The 24,295-nt window shown below is 40.3% G+C and overlaps 1 protein-coding gene across 1 annotated transcript; it reads left to right on the top strand.

Annotated features, from left to right (window-relative positions):
* The first annotated feature begins 4 nt into the window (after window positions 1-4).
* Window positions 5-21,008, top strand: VPS37A (VPS37A subunit of ESCRT-I). Its single transcript, XM_039540124.1, has 12 exons — window positions 5-281; window positions 5,939-6,013; window positions 7,236-7,350; window positions 9,700-9,800; window positions 10,899-11,106; window positions 11,315-11,385; window positions 13,790-13,917; window positions 14,001-14,059; window positions 14,143-14,211; window positions 15,709-15,852; window positions 17,031-17,111; window positions 17,432-21,008. Exons 1-11 carry the CDS (start codon window positions 151-153, stop codon window positions 17,109-17,111), a joined length of 1,182 nt encoding a protein of 393 aa, XP_039396058.1. The 5' UTR covers window positions 5-150; the 3' UTR covers window positions 17,432-21,008.
* Window positions 21,009-24,295: the final 3,287 nt, after the last annotated feature.

Genomic DNA, 24,295 nt, shown 5'->3' with positions numbered 1-24,295 from the left:
ACAGTGGCTCGCGCTCCTGACTTCCTGTCTCCGAGCAGAGCCCGGGGCTGAGGGCACCGAACCGGCCCCGCCAGCGGCCGGGCAGAGCTGCGTTCTCCCCCTCGGGGCGGCGGGAGGCGGGCGCCGGGTGGCCCGGGCGCCGCGGAGAGGATGAACTGGCTGTTCCCCCTGTCCAAGGGCGGCGGCTCCTCCTCGTCCCCCGCGGCCCCGCTCCCCGCCCTCACCAGCCTCCAGCAGCAGAAGCAGCGACAGATCGAGTCCCTGCGCAGCGCCCATTCCGCGTGAGTGACCGGCGGGTCGGGCCGGGGTGGGCGGGAGTCACCCTGGAGCCTCCCCCGTTATTTCCCTCCCGGGCTGCCCGGCGGTACCTGCCTCCCCCCCCCGGCGCTGATTCTGCTACGGGCTCCGTCTGCTTCTGAGCCCCAGAGCAGCCCCCGCCCCAGTGTTACTCGGCGCCGCCCCGGGGGCTGGCGAGTCCGGCGGTGCAGAGAGCCGTTCTGTGACTGTTAGCCCTGCGAAGTCCACGAGAGGCAAGCGTGGGGTTCCTTCTCCTGCATCATCGCCAGGGATAGTGCTGGATTCTCCCGGACGTGCAACCTCATCTCCTTCCTTGCCTTTGCACATCTGTAAAGGGTGGACCCTCCCTCCAATTATTCCTTAAGCGGTACTGTTAACGACGCAGGGTGACCAGCTGTGCCCTCCTTTATTTTGGTCTTCATGAATAAAAAGTAACTAATTGAATGTTGTTGCTAATTTAGATGAGGTGGTGGTATCTGTTGCCTCTTCTCATATTGATGCAAAAACATAACCAAAGTGACTAAAGTTGTGACACTTATAAAAGCCGTAATGTGGAGGTAGTTGCACTAGCACATCTGTTTATAAAAGTATAATTTATTCTCTTAAACTTAAGCTGCATCAGTGTGGACATTTTTGTACAGATAAGAATGCCTCCACACTGGTGTGTTTTGCCAGGATAGTTACACTGGCAAAACCCTCCTACTGTAGACAAAGTCTTGCCGTGAGAAACTTAATGCTCAGTTTGTTCTCTTATCAAAGAGAAGCTTGTGAGGCATCATGGTCTTGATGTATTAGTACCTTCACAGGTACCTGGAACTAAAGGGTTCTTCTGTTTAGTGGTGAAAGGTATAACAAAAGTCAGTGTCTCAAAGTAAAAGTAGGACGTATTCACAGTGAAAGTGATCAACTATTGAAATAAATTCTCAAGGGAAAGTAGTGGATGGGTTCAGATCAAGACTATATGACTTTCTAGAAGATAAAATTTAGTCAAACACAAGTTATTTTGGCCTCAACACAGGGGTAAGCATGAAATTCTATGGCCAGTGTTACAGAGAAGGTCAAACCCGATGATCTAAGGGATCCTTTTAAGCTTAAAATCTATGAATTTCCCACAGTTGTGGGATTTAGAATGCAATTGACAGCCCTAACCTCCAGATACAATTGTCTATAACAGTGGTTCTCAACCTGTTTATTATTGTGGCTGCATATGCAGCCCATAAAGTGTTACCTGGGCTGCAGGTTGAGAACCACAGTGCCCCTCCCTCCCAAACCCTTATACCCAGCGCTCTCCGCCCAGGACCCCTCCACAGAGTGGAGTCAGGAGCAGAACACAGGGCAGGGATCTCAGACCCTGCTGCTGCTGTGCTGGGCCGGGGGGTAGCCAGGACCCCAGACTCCGACTCTGCTGCTGTGCGGAGCCAGGGATTGGGAGGAGCAGCCAGGATCCCAGAGCCTGACCCTGCCACTGTGTGGAGTCCTGGGGGAGGCAGCCGGGACCCCACAGCCCAACCTGCCTCTCTGCAATGCCGGGCAAGGAGCCCACAGCCCGACCCTGCCGCTGTGCGGGGCCGGGCAGCAACTCACAGCCTGGATCCTGACCTTGGTGCTGTGCCCACAGCCCAGGCCCTGAGCTTGCCATGCGGGCCAGGAGGCAGCTGGCGAGCTGGTCTGTGACCTTTTGCACACAGCTGAGCTGGGCTGCAGCTGTGTGCTGGTTAGACTGCATGTTAGCCATGGATTGAGAACTGCTGGTCTATAAGAATCCAAAACTAGGTTTGCCCTGTTATGTTTAAGAATGCACATTTCCAGTTAAATTGAAGTCTTGCAGCGCTATAACCCAGTGTTGCCCAACTTGTGGCTTTAGACCCACATGCAGTTCTCATGGTGCATTCAGATTTGCATTGATCACGTAAGCATTATCATACTTTCAAGATGTGCAAGGGAGTGCTAAACCAATAGTGTGATCTCTTCAAGCAGCTGGCATGAGAAACAGAGGAGAAAACTTTTTCCTCCTCCATCAGGAATGGGGGCTAGGAGAAGAAAACCACACTCTCTTTCAAGCACCAAGAGAGGGGAACAAAGTTAAGTTTAGTAGTTGCAGAGCACCACTAAATCCTGGTACAATATCCTGATACTTCATTGTGATGGTTGAGTTGTGGTGTTACTAATATGTTGAGATACTGCTATTGTTTATTTAAGGTTGTGCCCGCTAAGAGCTAGGCTTTCCCAAAACACTCCATAAGGATGGTCCATGTTCTGAGGAGCTCATGGTCTAAGGACAGACAAGTAGACAGAAATTAGGGGAAAGAATGTGAATAAAAATAGGCAAATCATATACAATTCACTGCCCAAAAATGACATTGATATAGAGTTAAAGTTGACTGGCAATGCCATACCTTTCCAGAACATTGAGTACAGTTATACTTAAACCTCTGAAAACCAGAAAATAAAGAGTTAAAGAATTCTGCATTAAAAAAGTTTCTGGGCAGTGAATTTTCCTTGATTTTGAGGAAGTGGTATAGTGAGGGCGTGTGTGACGGGGGGTGCAGAGGAGGAGGCTTCTGGGTACACCTTGCTGAGGCCAGGTCTACACGAAAAAGTTAGGTTGACTCAGCTATATCACTGTGAGTATGAAAAATCCACACCCCTGCACAAGTTAAGCCAACATAACCCCTGGTGTAGATATCATTAGGATGACCAGAGAACCACTCCTGTTGCTATAAACTTAGCCTGAGACATTGCTACCAGCTCTGCCTTTCTCCCAGCCCCTCAGGTAATAATTGGAGATGTACCAATTACTATCTCCTAGAACTGGAAGGGACCTTGAAAGGTCATCGAGTCCAGCCCCCTGCCTTCACTAGCAGGACCAATTTTTGCCCCAGATCCCTAAGTGACCCCTTCAAGGATTGAACTCACAACTCTGGGTTTAGCAGGCCAATGCTCAAACCACTAAGCTATCCCTCCTCCAATATAGCTGGAGAGGCCATAGGGAGGAAGGAAAGTAGTAACCAGCTGAAGGCTGTAAATGAGGAGTGGAGAGGAGCAGAGCCCCAGACTCTGCACTCCACTTTGGGGGCTAATATAGAAGGAAGGGGCTCTGTACAACCTTCTGCAGAATAGGAGGGTTACAGAGGTGTGAAGTAGCCCATTTGACTCATTAGGATAGTCTCTGATGAATTGGGCCCTGGAGATAAATACAACAGCAGCTCTTAGAAGTAGGGTGACCAGATGTCCCGATTTTATAGGGACAGTCCCGATTTTTGGGTCTTTTTCTTGTATAGGCTCCTATTACCCCCCACCCCTGTCCCGATTTTTCACATTTGCTGTCTGGTCACCCTACTTAGAAGTGTGAACTGACTCGTTCATCTAATTGGGTGTTCTCCTTCCCCCTCCTACTAAAGGCTGCCCAAACCCTACTGTAGAACACCCAATTTTCAAGACCTACTCATTATGCTTCTGAGTTTTAAAGCACATTCAATATTGAAATAAGCTCCTTATTTGGGGTGTGCTATCTGAGGAATCCCTTGACTCCAAATTTGCACCAAAAAGTGTTGGCTGATTAGTAGTAAAAATTATCTCATTAGAAGAACTGTAAAAATTTGATTCCTGTGACTTTTTTAGGTAGACTATATCTGGGGAGCAGATATGCTCAAATTTGGACCACTAGCCCTACCCCAGACTCCATGAGGCAGAGGAATTTTCTAGGCAATCTGAGTAAACATCTGAATTTTAGAACACTTGGACAAATTGGCTGTAAAACAGTAAACTAGTCTCAAATTTAACTTTAGCAGAGCTACTGGCCAGTCTAATTTATACATTACAAGTTTGTACACGTCAGCTTGATTCATTGTAAGCAGCTTGGTAGAGTGGAACTTTAAATGTGGATAAGACTCACATTTAAATTGTGAATTAGTTCAGGAAGGTTGAATCATGCCTAGGGAACAGTGCAGAGAAAGGCATGGAGGTGATTTTGAGAGAAGCTAATTAATGGGCAGACAAGACTGGGAGCACTGGCAGAGCAGAGGGAACAGAGGACAATGCAAAGCCTGACACAGAAGGAGCAAAATTACATAGAGATTTGAGGTGGTGAGAAGCTTAATTTCCATGTGATAGTAGATAGGGACCCATTATGGCGAGTTACATAATTAAACTGATGGGCAGTGAAGATGAGTTTTTGGCTGCGCTTTATATGGACTAAAGGCATGCCGTGCGTATGTTTCAGAGGCCAACAATGAGAATGTTGCAATTGTCAACTGTTAAACACAGTTTCAGAACATCTTTTACAGTTACTTGTTTCATGATGAGATTCCACTTGATTAAATAGTGGCCCTTCAGTGTGTATCACTGCTCTGTCCCCTAAAGATGACCTTGAAACGTATGATTGTTTATCCCCCAAATTGCAGACTTTTCTATTAATATCTGTGCAGTTTCTACAGGAATGACTGTTTTGTCTTTAAACATTTCTACATTATTTATAATCAGAACATTGAAGCACAGTTCCTGTGCCTGAGAACCTGAAAGTGAAACTAACTAGAAACAGGTCAGAATGACTAATCAATTTACATTATAGAGGTGGTAGTGCAATAACAAAAGATGAATAACTTTCTTTTATTAGCAAACAAGATACTTTTAGCAACACAAGTAAGGCATTTTGTTTTAAATATGACTTCCAGTTTGAAAGTGTCTTATGTATATGTGTATTTCACTTTCCCCTATTCATCTCTCAAAAATGACATGCTATGGGTTTATCGTACTAGATTAAATTTCTATAACTCTTAAAATAGACTGTAACACAACTGTGCAAGAATGAGTCTTTCTATAGCTAGCGCACGTAGCTCTTATGTAATGCTTCAACTACAGATAAAATGTGCTATATAAAATTCATCTATTATGCCAAAGCCATAGCACATCACTTTTGACAGGCTAATAGGAAAAGTTTCAGTGAATTGATGAAGTGGGTATTTAATTTATCATAAACTAGGACAAAAAAGTTCACACACTTCTTAGGGTATGTCTACACTGCGAAGTTGTCAACAAAACTTTTGTCTTTCATGGGTACTTTAAAAAGCCCCCCCACAAAAGACAAATGTTTTGCCGACGCAGCGCTCTCCTGCTGACAAAGCTAATGCCGCTCATGGGACTGCAAGTATTTTGTCAGCAAAAGTGCCGACAAAGCGTGTTTGCACACACTGACTTTTAGCGACAGGGCTGTGTCGACACAGCCTTGTCATTAAAAGCTGCATGGTGTAGACAAGCCATTAGTCTTGTTGTTTGTCTGCCTGGCTACACACTGAAACAAAGAGGAATCTGTTCATAGTATGAAGATTATCTTTGCAATTAGAAAGATGAATTACGTTTTGGGGAAATGGAGATGACATTACATTTACAAAGCCTGGATTTTTCTAGTGCCTTTATGTACACTGTCATAAAGCGGCAGTCATGTGTCTTAAAAATTCACAACCGTCCTTCTCTTTTTAATTTTATCTAGGTCAGCATTCTGTGAAGATGTTAAGTAATTGCAACAATTTGTTTTCTTTCATTTTTAACAAGTATAGTAGAAAAACAAATCAAAGTAATGTCTGTAAGCTTGTGAATGTTGTACTTATTATTAATTGGACTCCAACAATTTTTTCCTTTATAGCATTGCCGAAATACAGAAAGATGTGGAATATAGGTTGCCATTCACCATAAACAACGTGACAATTAATATTAACGTGTGAGTAGCGCAAGATCTACTTAAACACAACTTTAGGAACTTAAAATCTTGCCTTGTAAATTGTAACAATAATAAAACTTAAGGCCCCATTCCTGCAAAGGCTTACAGATGTGCTTATCTTTACTGTACTAGTAAATACTCAAAGTTAAGCACATGTCATATTTTCAGGCTCAGTTCCAAAGCAAGCCTACATTTTTTCAGCAAGAAGCTAAGTCACATAAAATGGCAAGCAGTTTCCAAAGTTTGAATTTAATTACTAATAGAAACTTTTCTTTAATTCTTTTTATTCTCTGTACTAAAACATCAGTCATACAAGATCATTATTTCATTAATCTTTTCTACTGTAAATTGAGTTTTTTACAGTGTTTCCTCTGAATTTGCATGCTATGGTCTCTGGCCCCCCGGCTGTTCTAGTTGCACATTTTTACTCCTTTAGTCTAGAGGATTTGCTCTGGTGCCTGGTCACAGAGCCTAATTCTCCTGTGGTTCCCAGGGCATTGCCCTTTTCTCTCCAAGGGCTTGTCTACATGGGACATTAGTGACAAGCCAGGGTGTGCATCTGTGGCACACTAGCTTGCCACATGGTAATGTCCTGTGTAGACCCTGTTCCAGTGCACTAAAATTTCCATAGTGTACTTTCACATGCTGCTGTTTGAAACAGGAGTATGTATAAGTGCATCACCAAACTTTTAGTGCATTGGAGGGTCCACAGTGCAAGCTATAGATTCACACCCTGGCTTGCTGCAGTGTCTCCCCTGTTGTAAGCAAGCCCAAAGTTTGTATATCGCAAAACATCATGGAGGTATTTAAGCCTATTTAGCAGCACTTGAGAGTACAATCTGCTCTCTCCTTTTCTGAGTCCAATTACCCTCCTCAGTACCATTTTACATTCTGATTAACATTCTCTTCCTTTTATTGAAGAGACATCATGCAGTTTTTGTTTTCCTGCTGTTTAAACTGATCTGATCCCAGAAAAGAAGTATTCAAAGAGGTCACCATTCATATTACTGACTCATTACTGACTCTTATTTCACCACAAATTTAGTAACATATATCTGAAGTAAAAATCCCTCTTATGCACCTCTCTCTGTTTCCATAGTTTTTCCTGTTAGGAAGTAGGAGTATCTGATATGTTTTCTTAATGCAACATATTCCTAATAAGACAAGCTTATCACAGACTGTTAAAAATGCCAATAATAATAAAGTATTTTTGTGTTTACAGCTTGCTTCCTCCTCAGTTTCCTCAGGAAAAACCGGTGATCAGTGTTTTCCCACCAATAAGACATCACTTAATGGACAAACAAGGAGTGTATGTGGCATGTCCATTAATAAGCAATGTATGTATAATTTCCCTAATGGTTATATAACAGGTTTCATATATATATATAGCACTCTGACTTCTCTAGTACATCTAACAACAAATTACTAGGAATACAAAACTTAATCGATATATGTTTTGTGTAAAAACAAAGAAACACACAGTATTCCTTACTAATATCCCAGAACAACTTCTGTTGCACTACTGTAAGCTTCAGTGACTTGAACAGTTACTGTGGGGTTTCTTAAATATGGATAGTACCATGTGTTGTGACTTAAGTCTGATTTGCAAAGACGTCTTCCTGCTTTGTTGTGAAATTGTTGTAATCTAAAATTAGATTACTTTGCAATTTACTGATGCATGGAACACTAAGCAGGTCTTGAAGATGTTAGCTTTCCCAAATAACACGTCTTTCATTTGTTTTCTCTGCCAGAACAGGTATATATCAGAGTTGTTTTACTACAGTTCATTTAGTGGAAAATTCTTTCTAGGAAATTCCCAGTCATTTTTGGATACTTTGAAATAACAGAGCCAATTTTGTAGTTTTGACTCTTTGAATGGCTTTTTATTTCAGATTAATGTGTTAACTTATTGAGCTTTCAGATGAGCATTAGGTCTGTTTAATCATCTTTCTATCAAACAATTTCATATATAGATAACCCATATCTGATAATGGAATATATACATAGATTTCTAGCACCCACTCACAGCTCAGGAGACTTCAGCTGTTAAAGAAATGACTTATTAAAAACCCTAAGGGCTTGTTTACACACATTTTGAGTTACCGCATTAGCTATCTGTTTCTGTACTGTTACACAACCTTCTAATGTGGATGCAATTATACATGAGTTATAACTCATGTTTAGGCATATTCATATGATATTGCTGTAATGATGCGGCCTCTGCGGGACACAACTGAGAGTATCAATTCAGGACAAATTGCATAGAATAGGGCAGTTATAGCCCAAGGCTGGGTTTCCTTTACTATTAAGGCACGCCAAACCAGACAAACAGAGAGGACTTCGGTCTCACCCCACTGGCTAACCATAAGTCATACAAGCAATTCCCTTAGACACTCCAGTTTCCCATTATCACCACCAGTGCCACTCGTTATGGGGACGAATGGTTATGAAAACCAATACCTCAGTAAAAGAAAAAAGGTTCTCCTGCTCCCAAGGACCAAGCCCCTGATCCAGATCAATATATAAGTCAGATGTTACCCACAAATCACGCTGGTGCCAGTTCTTTAGAATCTAAAATCTAAAGGTTTATTCATAAAAGAAAGAAATATAGATGAGAGTTAAAATTGGTTAAATAGAATCAATTACATACGGTAATGGAAAAGTTCTTGGTTCAGGCTTGTAGCAGTGATGGAATAAACTGCAGGTTCAAATCAAGTGTCTGGAATACATCCACAGCTGGGATGGGTCATTCAGTCCTTTGTTCAGAGCTTCAGTGTAGCAAAGTTCCTCCAGAGGTAAGAAGCAGGATTGAAGACAAGATGGAGGATTTGCAGCTGCCTTTTATAATCTCTTGCCATGTGGCCTGTGCTTCCTTTGTTCCAAAAATAAGCTACCCAGTGCACGGTATGGGAAAACCTTAGAATTCTGTCCATACGCATGTCCCTGCATGCCTTGCTGAGTCACAAGGTATATCTGCCTTCTCTCAATGGGTCAGTTGTATAGCTGATGGTCCTTAATGGCCCATCAAGCAGGCTAGGCAGTGCTGATGCCAAATTGTCTGGGTGTCACCCAGAAGCATAGCACAAGTTTGAAATACAGACAGTATAGAGCCAATATTTATAACTTTAAATACAAAAAGATACATGCCTACAGATAGCAGAATCATAACCAGCAAATCATAACCTTGTCATAGGCCTGGTCCACACTAAAAAGGGGGTTCGAATTAGGGTACGCAAATTCAGCTACGGGAATAGCGTAGCTGAATTCGAAGTACCGTAATTCGAACTACTCACCCGTCCAGACGCGGCGGGGTCGAACTCCGCGGCTCCCCCGTCGACTCCACCACCGCCGTTTGCAGTGGTGGAGTACCGGAGTCGACCGCGGCGCTTCCGGAGTTCGAACTATCGCGTCTAGATCAGACGCGATAGTTCGAACTCCGTGAAGTCGAACTCACCGCGTCGACCCGCGCGGTGAGTATGGACCTGCCCATAGACACCTTACTTAACCTCCTTTGTACAAGATTTGGTGCCACTATATGACCTTGGTTGCAACAATGATCTATACGGTCACAGTTTATGTCAGTAACGTCACATTTGCATTCAAAAGAAATCATGCACTTCTTTTTTGGTGAGCTTCTTTGGTACTTTAGGAGTGCTAAATATAATATAGATTTTGTTCTCTACCAGTTCACAATGCACTCTGACCTTGGAAAAATTATTCAGAGCTTACTGGATGAGTTTTGGAAGAATCCTCCAGTTTTGGCTCCTAGCTCAACATCATTTCCATAGTAAGTATACATAAAGGTAAAATTGAGAGATCACACCATATTCAAGTGTGTGCAAAACCTGGACAAGTAATTTCCAGATTCATCTTTAGATTTTCTTAGGAAATGTATGAATGTAACAATATGTCAAGGAAAAAACTGGAAACAATTAGTATGTAAATTAGTTGGAGGAGAGGCAAAAAGTTAAAAAAAATGGTTTTGTTTCAGACTGGAAATGTTTAATTCAGCCAATTGATAGGCATGGATCTGTCCACTTAGGGTCAATTTTAAAATGATATAGTTGGCTTTCCTGTATTATCATGTTAATTTGACTTTAGTGCTTTTATGTTTCTGAAGATTAATGAATGTGTATCAATAGCAAAACAAGTACTTCAGGCAATTATTCCCATAAGCATTTTTTGTTCCTGGATGCCCTGCTGATGACCTCAGGATCTGAAACTCCCAAACTTTAATTCATTTGAGAATCTGTCAGATAGATAATTAGATTAAAATATGCAAAGCAGGCCCTAGACACTATAGCCTTGTCCATACTTTAGAAATAATTGATCACTGACAAGAAATGTCGTATGCAATTTTGAATTTAAAAAGTTAATCACTTCAGAAACTGCTTAAAAACTTTATCTGTTGCTGATGCGCTTAAGTTTTGTAGGGTGAACAAACCCTAATAGACACTGCAACTCATTTTTTGTAAGGGCTTCTCAGTGGAAACCAGGTTTAAATTGATGTTTCCACAAACTTCTGAGAAGCATAAAACTTGAGTTTACATTTGCAATTGGCTCTACATCAAATCTGAGAGCATATAACTTTGTTTTTCAACTCTTTACCGGGATAGAGAGATAATTGAACTTACTTAGAAAGTTTTTCATAATGAAGTATTATTGTATAAATAGCAACATATGGTAAAGTATCTCTCGCAGAATTATCATTTTTATTATTCTCACTTTTATTATTACTTTTGAGATAATAAATACTTGTGTACTACTTCAAAAGCTCAACAACAGAGTACCTTGCATGTGTGCTAGTAATTTCAGATGTATTCTTGAAATATCATAAATGAACAGTAAACAATTAGTTGCTGATGGTAAATTTTTTCTTTTTTAGTCTTTACAGTAAACCAGCTGGAATGCCTCCTTATACTCTTCAGGGTTTTCCATTTCTTCCTCCATACCCGCCACAAGAAACAAATAGATCTATAGCTTCTGTGCCAGTTGCTGAATCAGGTTACACTACAGACAAACCCGCTGCTCCGTCCTATGGCTTGATCACAGACCTGCCATTACCTGTTCCAACAACAGATGCACTATTACAGGTTTGTATGTGTAGTGAGATTTATCATTTAAGCAGTCTACACCTACATCCCTCAGAGCTAGTCCAGACATTGAATATAAATCCTTCTCAGGGCAGATGTGTGCGGAGGCAACCGTTCCTGCTGTGGCAAGGGCTTTTAGATGATATTAGAAGCAAAAGAAAGAAATTACTATCCAAAGTTTAAATAATGCTTTTAAACTTCTGTTCAGGTGGGCCAGAATGGTTTCACTTACAAGATGCCTGATGTTCCTGATACATTTCCAGAGCTCTCAGAATTAAGGTAAGATCTTGGAGAAAAACGTAGTTACTTTGTGGTAATGCATATGACAATTACTGCTTGAACTGGAAAATATTTTTTTTCTTGTTGCTAGACAGCCACCAAAAAGTTTCATTAGGAGAAAACAGTACTCATATTTACCATGACTTCCTTAGTTTCTGTAGGTTGCTACATATCTTATTAACTCAGTTTTTTTTCTCGCTCAGGATTTTTTAATAGGAAAATATATTGGGAACTATAGGTAAAAGCTGTCTTACATTACTCTGACAAATTAAAAAAGAGTCTCTTGCTGTATCCTTCAAACTGTTTTCCTGTGCATCACCAGGCACCCAGTAAGTGTAACAACTGGAAAAAGATGGCAGGAAGGCATATACTGTATTAAAGCATCTTACAGCAGTCCCCCATAGAAAAGACTTCAACTTTTGTGAATATTTATAACTTATGTTGTAAATACTTGCTGTTACAATAAACATTTATCCATACTACATAAGCAGCAAAGAGTCCTGTGGCACCTTATAGACTAACAGACCTATTGGAGCATGAGCTTTCATGGGTGAATACCCACTTCGTCGGATGCATGTAGTGGAAATTTCCAGGGGCAGAGGTGTGTGTGTGTGTGTGTGTGTATATATATATATATATATATATATATATATATATATACACACAAGCAAGAAGCAGGCTAGAGATAATGAGGTTAGTTCAATCAGGGAGGATGAGGCCCTCTTCTAGCAGTTGAGGTGTGAAAACCAAGGGAGGAGAAACTGCTTTTGTAGTTGGCAAGCCATTCACAGTCTTTGTTTAATCCTGAGCTGATGGTGTCAGATTTGCAGATGAACTGAAGCTCAGCAGTTTCTCTTTGAAGTCTGGTCCTGAAGTTTTTTTGCTGCAGGATGGCTACCTTTAGATCTGCTATTGTGTGTCCAGGGAGATTGAAGCACTCCAAGCTATCTATCGCCCCATCATCTCGCCCACAGACAACCCGAAGCATATTCTCACAAGTAACTGCACACTGCACCATAGTAATTCTAACTCAGGAACCAATCCATGCAACAAACCTCGATGCCAATTCTGCCCACATATCTACACCAGCGACACCATCACAGGACCTAACCACATCAGCTACACCATCACCGGTTCATTCACCTGCACGTCCACCAATGTAATATAAGCCATCATATGCCAGCAATGCCCCTCTGCTATGTACATCGGCCAAACTGGACAGTCCCTACGGAAAAGAATAAATGGACACAAATCAGATATTAGGAATGGAAATATACAAAAACCTGTAGGAGAACACATCCTCCCTGATTGAACTAACCTCATTATCTCTAGCCTGCTTCATGCTTGTGTGTATATATATATATATATATATATATATATATATATATATACACACACACACACACATACCTGCCCCTGGAAATTTCCACTACATGCATCCGACGCAGTGGGTATTCACCCACGAAAGCTCATGCTCCAATACGTCCGTTAGTCTATAAGGTGCCACAGGACTCTTTGCTGCTTTTACAGATCCAGACTAACACGGCTACCCCTCTGATACCATACTGCATAGATACTCACAGATACTTCCACTTGACTGACTGACTGTTATTTTAAGCTGTGGCAAGGCATTAACAGTTAGCTTTCACTGGAGAATTTCCTTCAGACTTTTGAAACAGCCTCCCAAGCTAGATATATTTGTCTGAAAGAAATGGACTCCTCAATTAAATTAGTCTCAAACAATGGATTTGCTCACCTCTGATGTCCTACTCTTAACCCCTGTTGTAATAGTTGACTAAACCAAAAACTCTTTCTTGTAGAATGCAAATCAGTGGACCTTTCCTATACATTTCCAGGTTTGGCAGGATGAACAACAGATTCTGAGGGTTTCTGGAAACAGAGAATTCCTTCTTAAGGGTGTGTCAAAAGTTATGCAGGCTGTCAACAAGCAGTTTATATATGAGGCTTGTAAGCACTAGTAGCATATGTTTATATATCGCAAAGGGGTTTGGTTTTGTTTTCATATTTTTAAGAAACATTGCCAGCAAGCCAGAGCCTTCCAAGATGACTAAAGAGAAATGTGGACTCAATGCATCATCTCCTAAGCTTTTCCATAGGGCTTCAGAATTTGCCAACAATATTATGTTTCTAGTCTAATTTCTCAAATTGTGGTGCATCAGAACTAGATAACACATTCAGAAGCACATTAAGGAAGTAAAGATTGAAACTAAAGGCACTAATACACCGCCTTTCAATGCTTGTCCACTGCAGATGGTAGAGTCCAGTGCAAGAAAATATAAAACAACATGGCTTCTTTGCTGGAGGAAAATAAATCCCAAATAAGTTGCTAGGTTTCATTTTTGATTGGTCTTTTGCGGTATATCCTTTTCTTTTTTTAATCCAGTATATCACAGCTGACAGATATGATTGAGCAAGAGGATATTTTGCTGGAACAGTTTGTGAATCTGCCACAGCTGAAGCAAATCATAATGGATAAAGATGACTTAGTGAAAAGCATTGAAGAGTTAGCAAGTAAGACTTCCACATATTTATAACTATGGTTGTGTTTTCAGAACCGTGGTCTCTTAAAATTAAACAGCTTATTTATTTTACAGAAAAAAATTTACTGTTGGAACCCAGTCTAGAGGCAAAAAGGCAAACAGTGCTGGATAAAGTAAGTGAATAAAAATAAATTTTCTGGAAAAGAAATAGCTGAAATGTTCATTGTTTTTTTAAGAAATATTTTTCCCCCCCCAGTATGAACAGCTTACTCAGATGAAAGCCACCATTGAAAAGAAGATGCAAAGGCAGCATGAGCTTAGTGAGGTATAACTTTTTTATTTTCATGTTATCTTTTGAATAACATTCTACAAATTATGGACAAAAGTTTAATAAAAATTTTCAAGAATATTCTTCTGGCCAGATTCTGCTTTTATGTGAGTGTGCATGGCTCCCATGATTTGAGTAAAGTAGAGCTACGTAATATTTCTGTGACAGTCAAGTTGGCTTAAAAACAAAACAGAAGGTGGTAGTACAACCAAGATTCTGTTTCACATTCAGTGGTACAGTAGCAAAAAATCTGTCAGATGCTGAGTGATGGTGCCATTAGAGTTGTTCCTGACAAATTTGGTCAATGGCAGGTATTGGGGAGAGAGACTGACCCAAAAAAAAAATCCATTAACTAAGCCATTTAGCAGGGTGATTTAATCAAACTCTTAGTTGTGATGGGAGGAGTTGTAACAAACTAGGTGATAAAATCAAGAACATAGTCAAAACCTAGCTAAGAGTTCTAGGCCAGGCACTATAAACTTACCTCAGGGGAAAGAACACCAGGGCTGAAGTCCAGCTTAGATCTCCACATAATATGTATAAAAGTACCAACTATAAGTAGGTCATTCTCAATAACATCAGTATCACAGTTTAACAAGACTTGACTATTTTCAAGTGCAGCTAAAGTGTGTTATAAAAATAGAGATGTGGACAGCGTAATTGGCTTTGAGCCTAGCTGTATAAAGAAAAGGTAACAGGAGTTGGTTAGCTTAAAAGTTGGTTTTGAGCTGGCATAAAACTTTTCTTCTTTGTCAAATTGATGTTTAGTCAGGAAAAATACCAGTATGTTCAGCTTAAATTTCCCTTTGTCTTGATGCATTCAGTTATTTGTTTCACATAGATACCAATTTACAGATACAAGCATGTTGCTGGGACTAGGAGAATAAACTATTTTATTAACAGGATTCCTCCTAGAAAAAGTAAACTAAATTATTCGGTCAGTTGTATTCCAAAGGTTTCTGAAAGCCATGATTATAAAGATTTTGTACTTTCACCTGGCTCCACTTACTCAGGTTCATGACCAGTCCTTAAGTTTCTGGCATGAACTTCAAGTGTGAAGCCTATTGATTACTTTTTATATTTTGCTTTAGAGCATCTTTTAATAATGACTTCTAGAAACAGTGATCTCAAAGGCCTTGGGGACCCTGCAGTCAGATCTCTGAGGGTGGGCTTTAACAACCACACACAGCATCACTGAAATCAGTGGAGCTCTGCATGGGTGTAAGGGTAAGTCAGCCCAAATCAGTTACTCTGCCAAATGTCATCTTCATTCTGTGTTCCTGTCTAGATTTTTTTTATCAATGTAAACATTCCCTGATTTCTGTAGGTGGCAAATTTCTAAGTTGCGTAGCAGTCTTAATTTTAAGATACTACAGTAATGTTCTCTCCCACACCCATTAAGCTGTTTTCATACATTCCTTTATCTACCTTGTGTAAAATAAAGATAGTTTTCAATGATCATTTAACATTAGCAGGAAACTTTTTTTCCCTCAGAGTTGCAGTCCCAGTGCTTTGCAGGCCAGACTGAAAGTAGCTGCTCATGAAGCCGAAGAGGAGTCTGACACTATTGCAGAAGATTTCTTGGAAGGAAAAATGGAAATAGATGACTTTCTTAGTAGCTTCATGGAAAAGAGAACAGTATGTAATATATTCTCGAGCAGAAATGAATTGAACAAGTGGGGTGTATGAGTGATCACTTTTTAAGAGTGGAGCAATTCTGTGATTCAGAATGCTGGATTCTGTGACCTGCTGCACACTTCTTAAAAGTCTTAACTAATTATTCTGATTCTTCCAAGATGGCAGCATATCTTGTATAGCTTGTCAGTAACATTAGAAATGGTTTGTAGTTTTGTAAATTCCCTCTCACGTACCTGAACTCTAGCTTATTCTTGTATGTGCCCTCTATATACTCCTTTTTATTATGCTCACTTCCCCTAATCTTAGAAGGTACTTTTGTGGCAGAGCCCCTTGCATCTCTTGTGGTTTTGTCACACTCAGATAGCAGTGACTCTGTAACTTACTTTACAGTTTAGCACAAAAACATAGAGCAAAGGGGAGAGGGCACACTGATTTTTTTTTGTCAATGAGACATAATGTCATTGTTACAAGGTGGACAGAAATGCGTATGCATGATGAAACGTAACCTTCCATCCCATTTTTTGAGCAAGAGCAATGAGATGCATCTTTAAGTGAGCCAGGTAATACTTAGTCCTGACTCAGTGCAAGGGACTGGACTAGATAATCTATTTAGGTCCCTTCTAGTACTACATTTCTGTGATTTCTCCCACATATAGTATTGTCCTCTCATTCTTGCACTGAAATAAGGAAGAAAACCAGTTGAGCAGTTTTAAGAGGGGGAAGGAAGAGACAGGGTATGTAGAATAATCTGCTGTGTTGAGAGTCTCAACCTTATAACTTTTACATTTCCTTAACCCTTTAAGGATGAAATAATAAAGAATAATTAAAATGGGAAGTCTTAAAATATGGTTCATGATCACTACATGTGCTCTTGGTCTCTGTTCTTGTTTCCTGTAGATAAATCATAGTAAAGTCATCTAATGATACTGTAAATATTTTCCTAATTACTTTTCTACATAAGCAACTGCTTCAGGAGTGTTCTTGCAAATAGGAGTGAATTTTGATGGAATTGCTGGTAGGGAAGTGGTCCACAGGTCAGTCTCTCTTTTAAGATTCCATGAAATAGGCAACTTTTAAACTAGAAAAGAAAGAAATAGGGATTGGGTGTGTAGAATACAAAAATGAAACATAGCAGGTTATTATTTTCAGAGCTAACTGGTCCACTTTTTGTGTTTTAGATTTGCCACTGTAGAAGAGCCAAAGAGGAGAAACTTCAACAGGCAATAACAATGCACAGCCAATTTCATGCTCCACTATAGGTAAACTGCTACATGAAGGCAAACTCCCACACACTTTGCATTACCTTCATAGCACTTACTCTATATTTACCAACTGCAACTGTCATGTTAAAATTATTAGTATTTCCCATAACATTTCTTGATGTAGATCAATTTCAAGTCAAAGTTCCTTGTTTGTTTCTATACAAAGGAAGGAAATAGTTGGTATTTTCAAAAAAGTGTGGGTTGGGGAGAACATCTACTTCCTGAAATACCTATCTGTAACTGGGGGGAAGGAAGGAGCTGCAAAATAGCTTTTGAGGCGGTTAAATGTCTAATTATAGAAATTTTTGTCTTCATAGACTTTCCTGCAAACTAGACCTGCCAAGAGAAGAGTGAACAAACCCAATAAAGCACATTTTCTAACACCTATTTGCAAATAAGCATTTCATCATAAATGGTTGTATTTATAGAACAGATTGTATACAGTGCTGAGACTGTTTTGTACAAATTAGAATGACTCTTTATATTCTCATTTTATTCAAGAAATCCTTCTATTGCAATCTTTGCACTAATATTTCTTGTATTTATTGTTGATAGTCCTTACCATATTTAAGTTCCTGCTGCTATCCTGCCATTCTTTAGAGATTAAATATCTAAATGTGTAACTTTGGCTAGCTTTGTACATTTTATAAAACATAATTCATACCTTTTGTATTTTGAATTTGAAACATTTGCTTGGGTTATTTTATGAAGACTCTTGAAGATGGTGAACTTTGTGGGGAGGAGATTGGTAACGCTTTTTATAATTGTCAGTGAAATATCAGACTTCCCTTCCTTGATGCCAAAAATGTTCAATGCCAGTTTATTTTTATTTCAAATAATATCATACTAAATGTTCCTGCATCCTGTTGGATAAGTAGAATCAGTTTAAGGAACGGATGCTTTGGAAAAATATTATATCAGCAGTCTGTAAATATACTATCTATTATACTAAGAGTACAAATGGACTCTTCATTCTGAAGTGACAGGGCACCCACCACTGAAACTAGCTACAGAGTTTTCAACCAGACATCATCTTTCATTTTAAGCAAAACCAAAGGAATTTGTTGTTGCACAATATAAAAAAAAAAAAAAAAACCAGGCCACCTTTTTATATAGTTTTTGTGGTGTTTAGTGTCTTTCATCTGAGGAACTCAAAGCACTTTACAAGCTTTAATTTAATTCTCAAGTCCCTTGTGAGGTGGTAGTTACCTGGATTCAATATACAAGGAAACTGACTTTTCAGTAGCTGTGCAGTGAGTCATGATCAGGGCCATGAATAGAACTCTTATCTGGTGAGATCTAGATCTTTGTCCTTTGATCACTAGACCTGTTTGTCAGGTGCACTTCCTTTTAGGGGAGGGGATATATATTTAATATGCACGAACTGCAAATTACAAACAAAGGCCCCATGATGTTCTACAGGTGAAAAATGCAACCCTAAGTACATTTAAAAAAAATTTCTAGTCTGTCTTGCCACTGAACTGAGTCATGAAGTGAAAGTACAGATTCTAGACAAATAGATACATTTGCTACGTCCTGAATTTTGGGATAGATTTAGTTACTGCAGTTCTCTGTTTTATTTCTATCATAGTTGTAACTTTCTTCAGGAATCTTGATATTGTTCTCTCTCTTCCCCACACTTCTTCTGACAAGGTGAAGAGAAGCAGGGTGGAAATGCATTAGACTTTCTGAAAAGAGAACTTTTTTCATGATCTTGAGTCTGCAGCAACACTACTTAATCCTGTCAAATCTGACAAGCTAAACAGGGTTAGACTAGGTCAGTACTTAAAGGTTTCCTACCAGTAGGTGTCACTCTAACCTCTAAGTCAGGACTGAATTGAATGCCCCCAGCATTGTGTTAATAAAGCCCCTGTGTTTCTGGAAATGCTGTTTTTTTGGGCTTGAGGTAAAAGTTAAATCTGACTCTTTGTAGTCACTAAAGATCCATTAGCACTTCTTACAAGTGTAGGAATATTAACCCATATATGCTGCCCAAATTTCAAATGGGGTAATATTCTTTTTACCTAAAATTACATTGATGGGTGCTTTTTTAATTCATATAGTTACCTGGCAGTTTTATTTAGGAAAACTTATCTCTGTGCTTTGTACTGTGGTGTGCTGTTTTAAACAGCTGCTGAATACGGTGGTGGGCAAAGTGATCCCTGAGAATAGTTTCAGTTTGTAAACCAGATAGAGATCTTGCAGGATGCGCAAGTAAGAGACTATATGGTGATTATATTCTTTGTACCAATTAAAGCATTACCCTTAAAGATGACTTGTACATTTTAATCCTCAGACATTTGAACATTAAAATGTACAGCTGGGAGAAGTTTTGCCTCAAATATTTTTTTTTTGCTGAAAAATGAAGATTTGGATCAGCTAAAACAATTGGTGAATTTGGATTGATCAGTTGGGAAGGGGCACCCATCAGAGATGTTGAAACAGTTCACTTCAGCATTTCTGGAAGTTAAATGATTCAACTTTTGTTTAAGAAAAATATTTTTTTAATTTCCCTCAATTTTATTTTTAAAAACCCTCACTAAACTTAAATGTTTTGGATTGACACGCTACTTTTTTTTATATTAGTTTGCCAATAATTTCAAAACATTTTTGTTTCAGGCTGACCTGAAACTTTTTTTTTTTTTTTTTGCACCCGCACCAAATATTATGTTCTTTTGTAGCCCTCAGAGTATTTTCTGCACACTGATTAATTAAAGTATGTGGGTGTGGCTTTCAAAACAATAAGTAGGTCACATTTTCCCTCTTCCCTTCCCTTGTAGTGCATGTACAGTAAGTAGATTTACTGCAACTCCACTCTGAAATAGCTGTCCCATTGAGAGTGCTGGAACATGGAGGCTGCTGTTGGGCCTATGGAAAGTCTGTTTTCTATAATATTGCATGTTCTAGGCCTAATGAAACTTTAGGAAACGTGTAATTTAGTATTAGAGAAGACAGACAGACTAATGCCTGTTGACCGCCTGTACTGCATAGCCTCACACTTCGTGCCAAAGTGCATACAAATGTATTACACCAAGTGAAAAATAGTGATGTTCTTTAATTTGCAAACTAGGAACAGAAGACCTAATTTGTCATCGGTATTCCTCTACTTTAGTTGGTTACTTCTGTACTGCAGTAACTGGTTTAATTTCTCTGCTGCTGTTTAATGGTAACTATCTTATATTAACTTCTATCTCAGCAGTAATATTTTTTGTATTTAATGTAAATCTCTATCCTTCTCCTTTGGATCAACTGACTGCTGAAATGCAGAGCTGAATTCTCTGTGTAGGGGTCATAACACTTCATACATTGAAAAGATTTCTTCCACCTGCAGTATAAAGTAGTGGAGTCAAATACTTTCCTTTGGGAATGTCTCGTATAAAACTATAGCTGGCCGACAAGATCTCCCACTGGGATTACACACTCTTGAAAGGGGCCATTTTAACATCTGCCATATACTTCCCAATCTGTTTCACATTCTTTTATTCTAAAGTGAGGTTGATAACTATCAAATTTCAACTCTATCCACCAGCACTATGAGCAACAGACTTTATTAAATATAAGCAGATTGTAAGTTACTAGCTGGGTCAGTTGCATAACCATATTATAAACAGGTTGGGAATTAATCACATGGTTTTTTGCTCTTCAGATGCTCCTATAGCTGTACCACTTTGGACCTTGGCCAAATACAAGTTAGAAACAGGGCAAGCAACAGTTTCTTACCAGTCTTCATTACTGCTTCCTTTTAAAGACTTGGGAATATCTCCCATAAGGCTCAAAAGTAAGTCTGACTATAAACCTTGGGGGAGAAAGTTTAAGGTAGTTGTGTATATGTACCTGACTGACTAGTGTACATTGTAATATGTGAAACTCTATGAATAAAGCTTTTTAAAATAATCAGTCTGCTAGTCCTTTACCTACCACGTGGATACCATGTACTCTGACTGCAGGACCTCTCAGTGAAATTGGAACCATTTATCATGTTTCTTAATTGCTATTAGGTGTAAATATATTCAGTGCTGGACAGGCTGTTTTGTATCCCTGTGGCTGGTGCTCAGATAATGGCACTGGAAAGCTTCTCCCACACAACCAGTGAATGTGGAATCATTCATTCATTCATTCATGCAGATCTCCATAGTCTTCTATCCTGGGCCATTCGCAGCTGGTTCCAGGTATTTTTGCTATCAACCTGAAGGTGGGTTCCACTGCAGTGCCTGTCTGGTGATGTTGGTTGGCTGCTCCCACCTTCTCCTTCTAATTTCTTCCTCTGCTGGGAGTTGATGGGTCCTCTCCAAGAGGTGGATGTTACTGATGGTGTCTGGCCAGCGGATCTGGAGAATCCTTCTGAGGCAGCTATTAATGAAGGTCTGGATCTTCCTGGTGGTTGTTTTGGTTGTCCTCCAGGTTTCAGCTCCATACAGTAAGACTGATTTCACGTTGGAGTTGAACAGTCTCTGGAGCTCCAGATGTTCTTGAGCTGTAAGAAGGCTGCTCTTGCCTTACCAATCCTTACTTTGATGTCTGCGTCTGTGCCACCCTGCTGGTCGATGATGCTACCTAGGTAGGTGAAGGACTGCACTTCTTCCAGGGGCTTCCATTCAGTGTGACTGGGATGGAATTGATCCTAAGGATCTTGGTCTTGTCCTTGTGGATGTTGAGGCCAACCTGTGATGTCTTCTCTTGCATCTGCTGTTTAAAGTCCAGGTCATCAAGCTGGGTCCACAATGACCATTAGTGGATGTCTTCATAATCCAATCGATGACGAAAAAGAAGTGGTGACAACAAGCATCCTTGTCTGACTTTGCACCTGGAAGCTGTTTGTGAGCTGCCCTCCATGGATCACTTGATCAGGTTGACCACCTTTGCTGGGATGCCATAGATCTGTTCTGCCGAAACCTGCCTGTTCATCTCTAGCTGGTGGGATCGACGGCATCCTCATTCTTCTCTCTGACTCGACTTTGAAGACCTTCCTGGGCACCACAGTGTGTGGATTCCTCTATAGTGGGTTGTTGCTGTTGTCTTTCTCTCTTGGGATTTTGATGAGATATCCTCTTTCCAGTCAGCCGGAATCACTTCTTCTTCCCATATTTTCTCAAAGAGCATTTCCACTGAAGCATCCAGGTCTGCTTTCATCCTGTTCTTCATCATGGTGATGGCTTTTCTGATCTCGTCTCTGGTTGGTTTATCACAATTGATTGGGAGGTCCTCGTTGGCTGGGCGATGTCTGGTGGATTTGGTGGTGCTGGTCTGTTCAGGAGTTCCTCAAAGTGCTCCGCCCATCTGTTCATCTGTAGTTCTATTTGAACTTTCCAGACAGTCGCGCCTGCTCTGCTTCTGCTGCCAGTCCATCCACATAATCTCTCTTGTCCTTCCTAATATTCCTCTTCACTGCTCTGTTGCTCTAGTCCTGCTGTTGTTGACTGCTGCCTTCTTCTTTTTCTGTCTTCTATCATCCACTCTTTCTGCTGGTGTTTCTTAATTCCAAGCACTTCTGGCATGCTGACCCTAAGTGTGTCTCTTTCTGCCATCTGTTGAGTACACTGTCTTCCTCTTCTTCAGACCGATCCTGTAGTACTGAAAACTTATTCTTCAGCGTCAATCCCAAAATCTTCCTTGGTCTTATGGTCCTTCAGAAGGTTGATCTTCTGAACTTCTTGCTAATGCAGACATGGTCGATCTGGTTTTCTGTCATGCCTGCTCAGATCCACAAATCTCTCTCCATTCTCACTCATCTCTCCCAGAGCATGGGTCCCCATGACTTGGTGTTATCAGGTCCAATTTTGGCATTAAAGTCTCCCATAAGGATGGTAATGTCTTTGTCTGGGAGATTCTGTAATATTTTCTGGAGTCTTTTTTAAAATTAGTCTTTTTACAACTCTTCACTGTCATAAGTTGGAGCGTATCACTGAAAAACATTCATCTTAAACCTCTTCATTTTATATCTGAAGGATGCTGTGATGATCCTGGGACCATGTGCCTCCCAACCAATCAGTGCTCTCTGTGCCTGCTTTTCATGTCCTGAATACAGCAACAGCCCTGACTTGGGACAGGCAGATGGCCCCAAAGGACCTCTCTGGTGGAGTTGTGAATGTGGAAGCCAGCCTGATACTGGGATAAATACTTACTCAGGGCCAAAATGCCCAGTCCTCTGTACTGAATTACTCTGTCCTTCTTAAGTCTCTGGACACCATCAACTCCCCGTGCTTCCTTCAGAAACTAGTTTCAGCTGAGAATTGGCTAGTACTATGGTGTTAATCAGTGGTCAAAATTATTGGCTTTCACAGCTCTCTTTATTGCCTTTGTAAATGACACATCTGACCTGCCTTTAAAGATCAAGAGCATGATGACAATTTATACCTTTTTGTCCTTTGTTAGAGAAGTTAAGATGCATCATATAGCCCTCTGTATATGTCTTTGGAAACTACAGTGCATTCAGCAGCTAATGAAAGTTGAGTAAATGAAGGCGACAAATACTGCCAGCTCCTAGAAAGAAAAACCATATCTGGGCTCCATCCTCATAACTCCTGCATAAACAAATGCCTCATTGGATTTTCCTCCAGTGTACATCCTTTGTATCTTAAACAAAAAAAACCTGAAGCTGTGCTTGGAGAAGATCTAAATTAGAGTTGATCTGACATCTTTTCTTCTGCTGGCAATTTAGCAAAATTTAGTTTAAAATTGAATTTAATCTTTTGTTGTATATACCCCATCTCTGGTTATGTCTTCATGGCAACCTAGGTCATCAGCACCCAGCCTAGCCACGTGTGAGTGGCCACACCCAAGTTACTGGATCCACATTAGTACTGCACTCACCCATGGAATGTGCCAGAACTCCTGGGGATATAGCCCATAGTTCTTAGTGCTGCAGTCACTATGATTCTTTCCCAGTGAATTGTGGGAAGGCAGTGCAGGGCTATAAGCACTTGAGTGGTGTGGCCTGCATATTCCCTGCAAAACTGGCAGGTTACTAACCAATGTGTAAATAGCACAAAGGCTTTAGCCTATATCCCAGGACTAGCCAGCTTGCTCTAATGTAAATCAACATCATGCTTGGCTGAGAGGGTTTTGTGGAGAGGAGCCAGGTTAAAGGCAACAGCCAAATTAGAGCCCAAGTTAACTCTTGAGTGAAGACCAAGCCTCTAATCACTGCAGGCACCATTCTTCCTCGTCATGTAGCCTTGTAA

This window comes from Mauremys reevesii, linkage group 5, assembly GCF_016161935.1.
Source record: "Mauremys reevesii isolate NIE-2019 linkage group 5, ASM1616193v1, whole genome shotgun sequence".
Lineage (NCBI taxonomy): Eukaryota > Metazoa > Chordata > Testudines > Geoemydidae > Mauremys > Mauremys reevesii.
This window is presented reverse-complemented; position numbering and strand designations above follow the sequence as displayed.

What these genes read in the sequence shown, in the direction of transcription:
- VPS37A (XM_039540124.1), top strand. Translation starts at nt 151, where the DNA reads ATGAACTGGCTGTTCCCCCTGTCCAAGGGCGGCGGCTCCTCCTCGTCC. An exon ending in AGCTCAACATCATTTCCATA is followed by an intron (nt 9,801 to 10,898) that starts GTAAGTATACAT and finishes TTTCTTTTTTAG; the next exon opens with TCTTTACAGTAAACCAGCTG. An exon ending in CAACAGATGCACTATTACAG is followed by an intron (nt 11,107 to 11,314) that starts GTTTGTATGTGT and finishes ACTTCTGTTCAG; the next exon opens with GTGGGCCAGAATGGTTTCAC.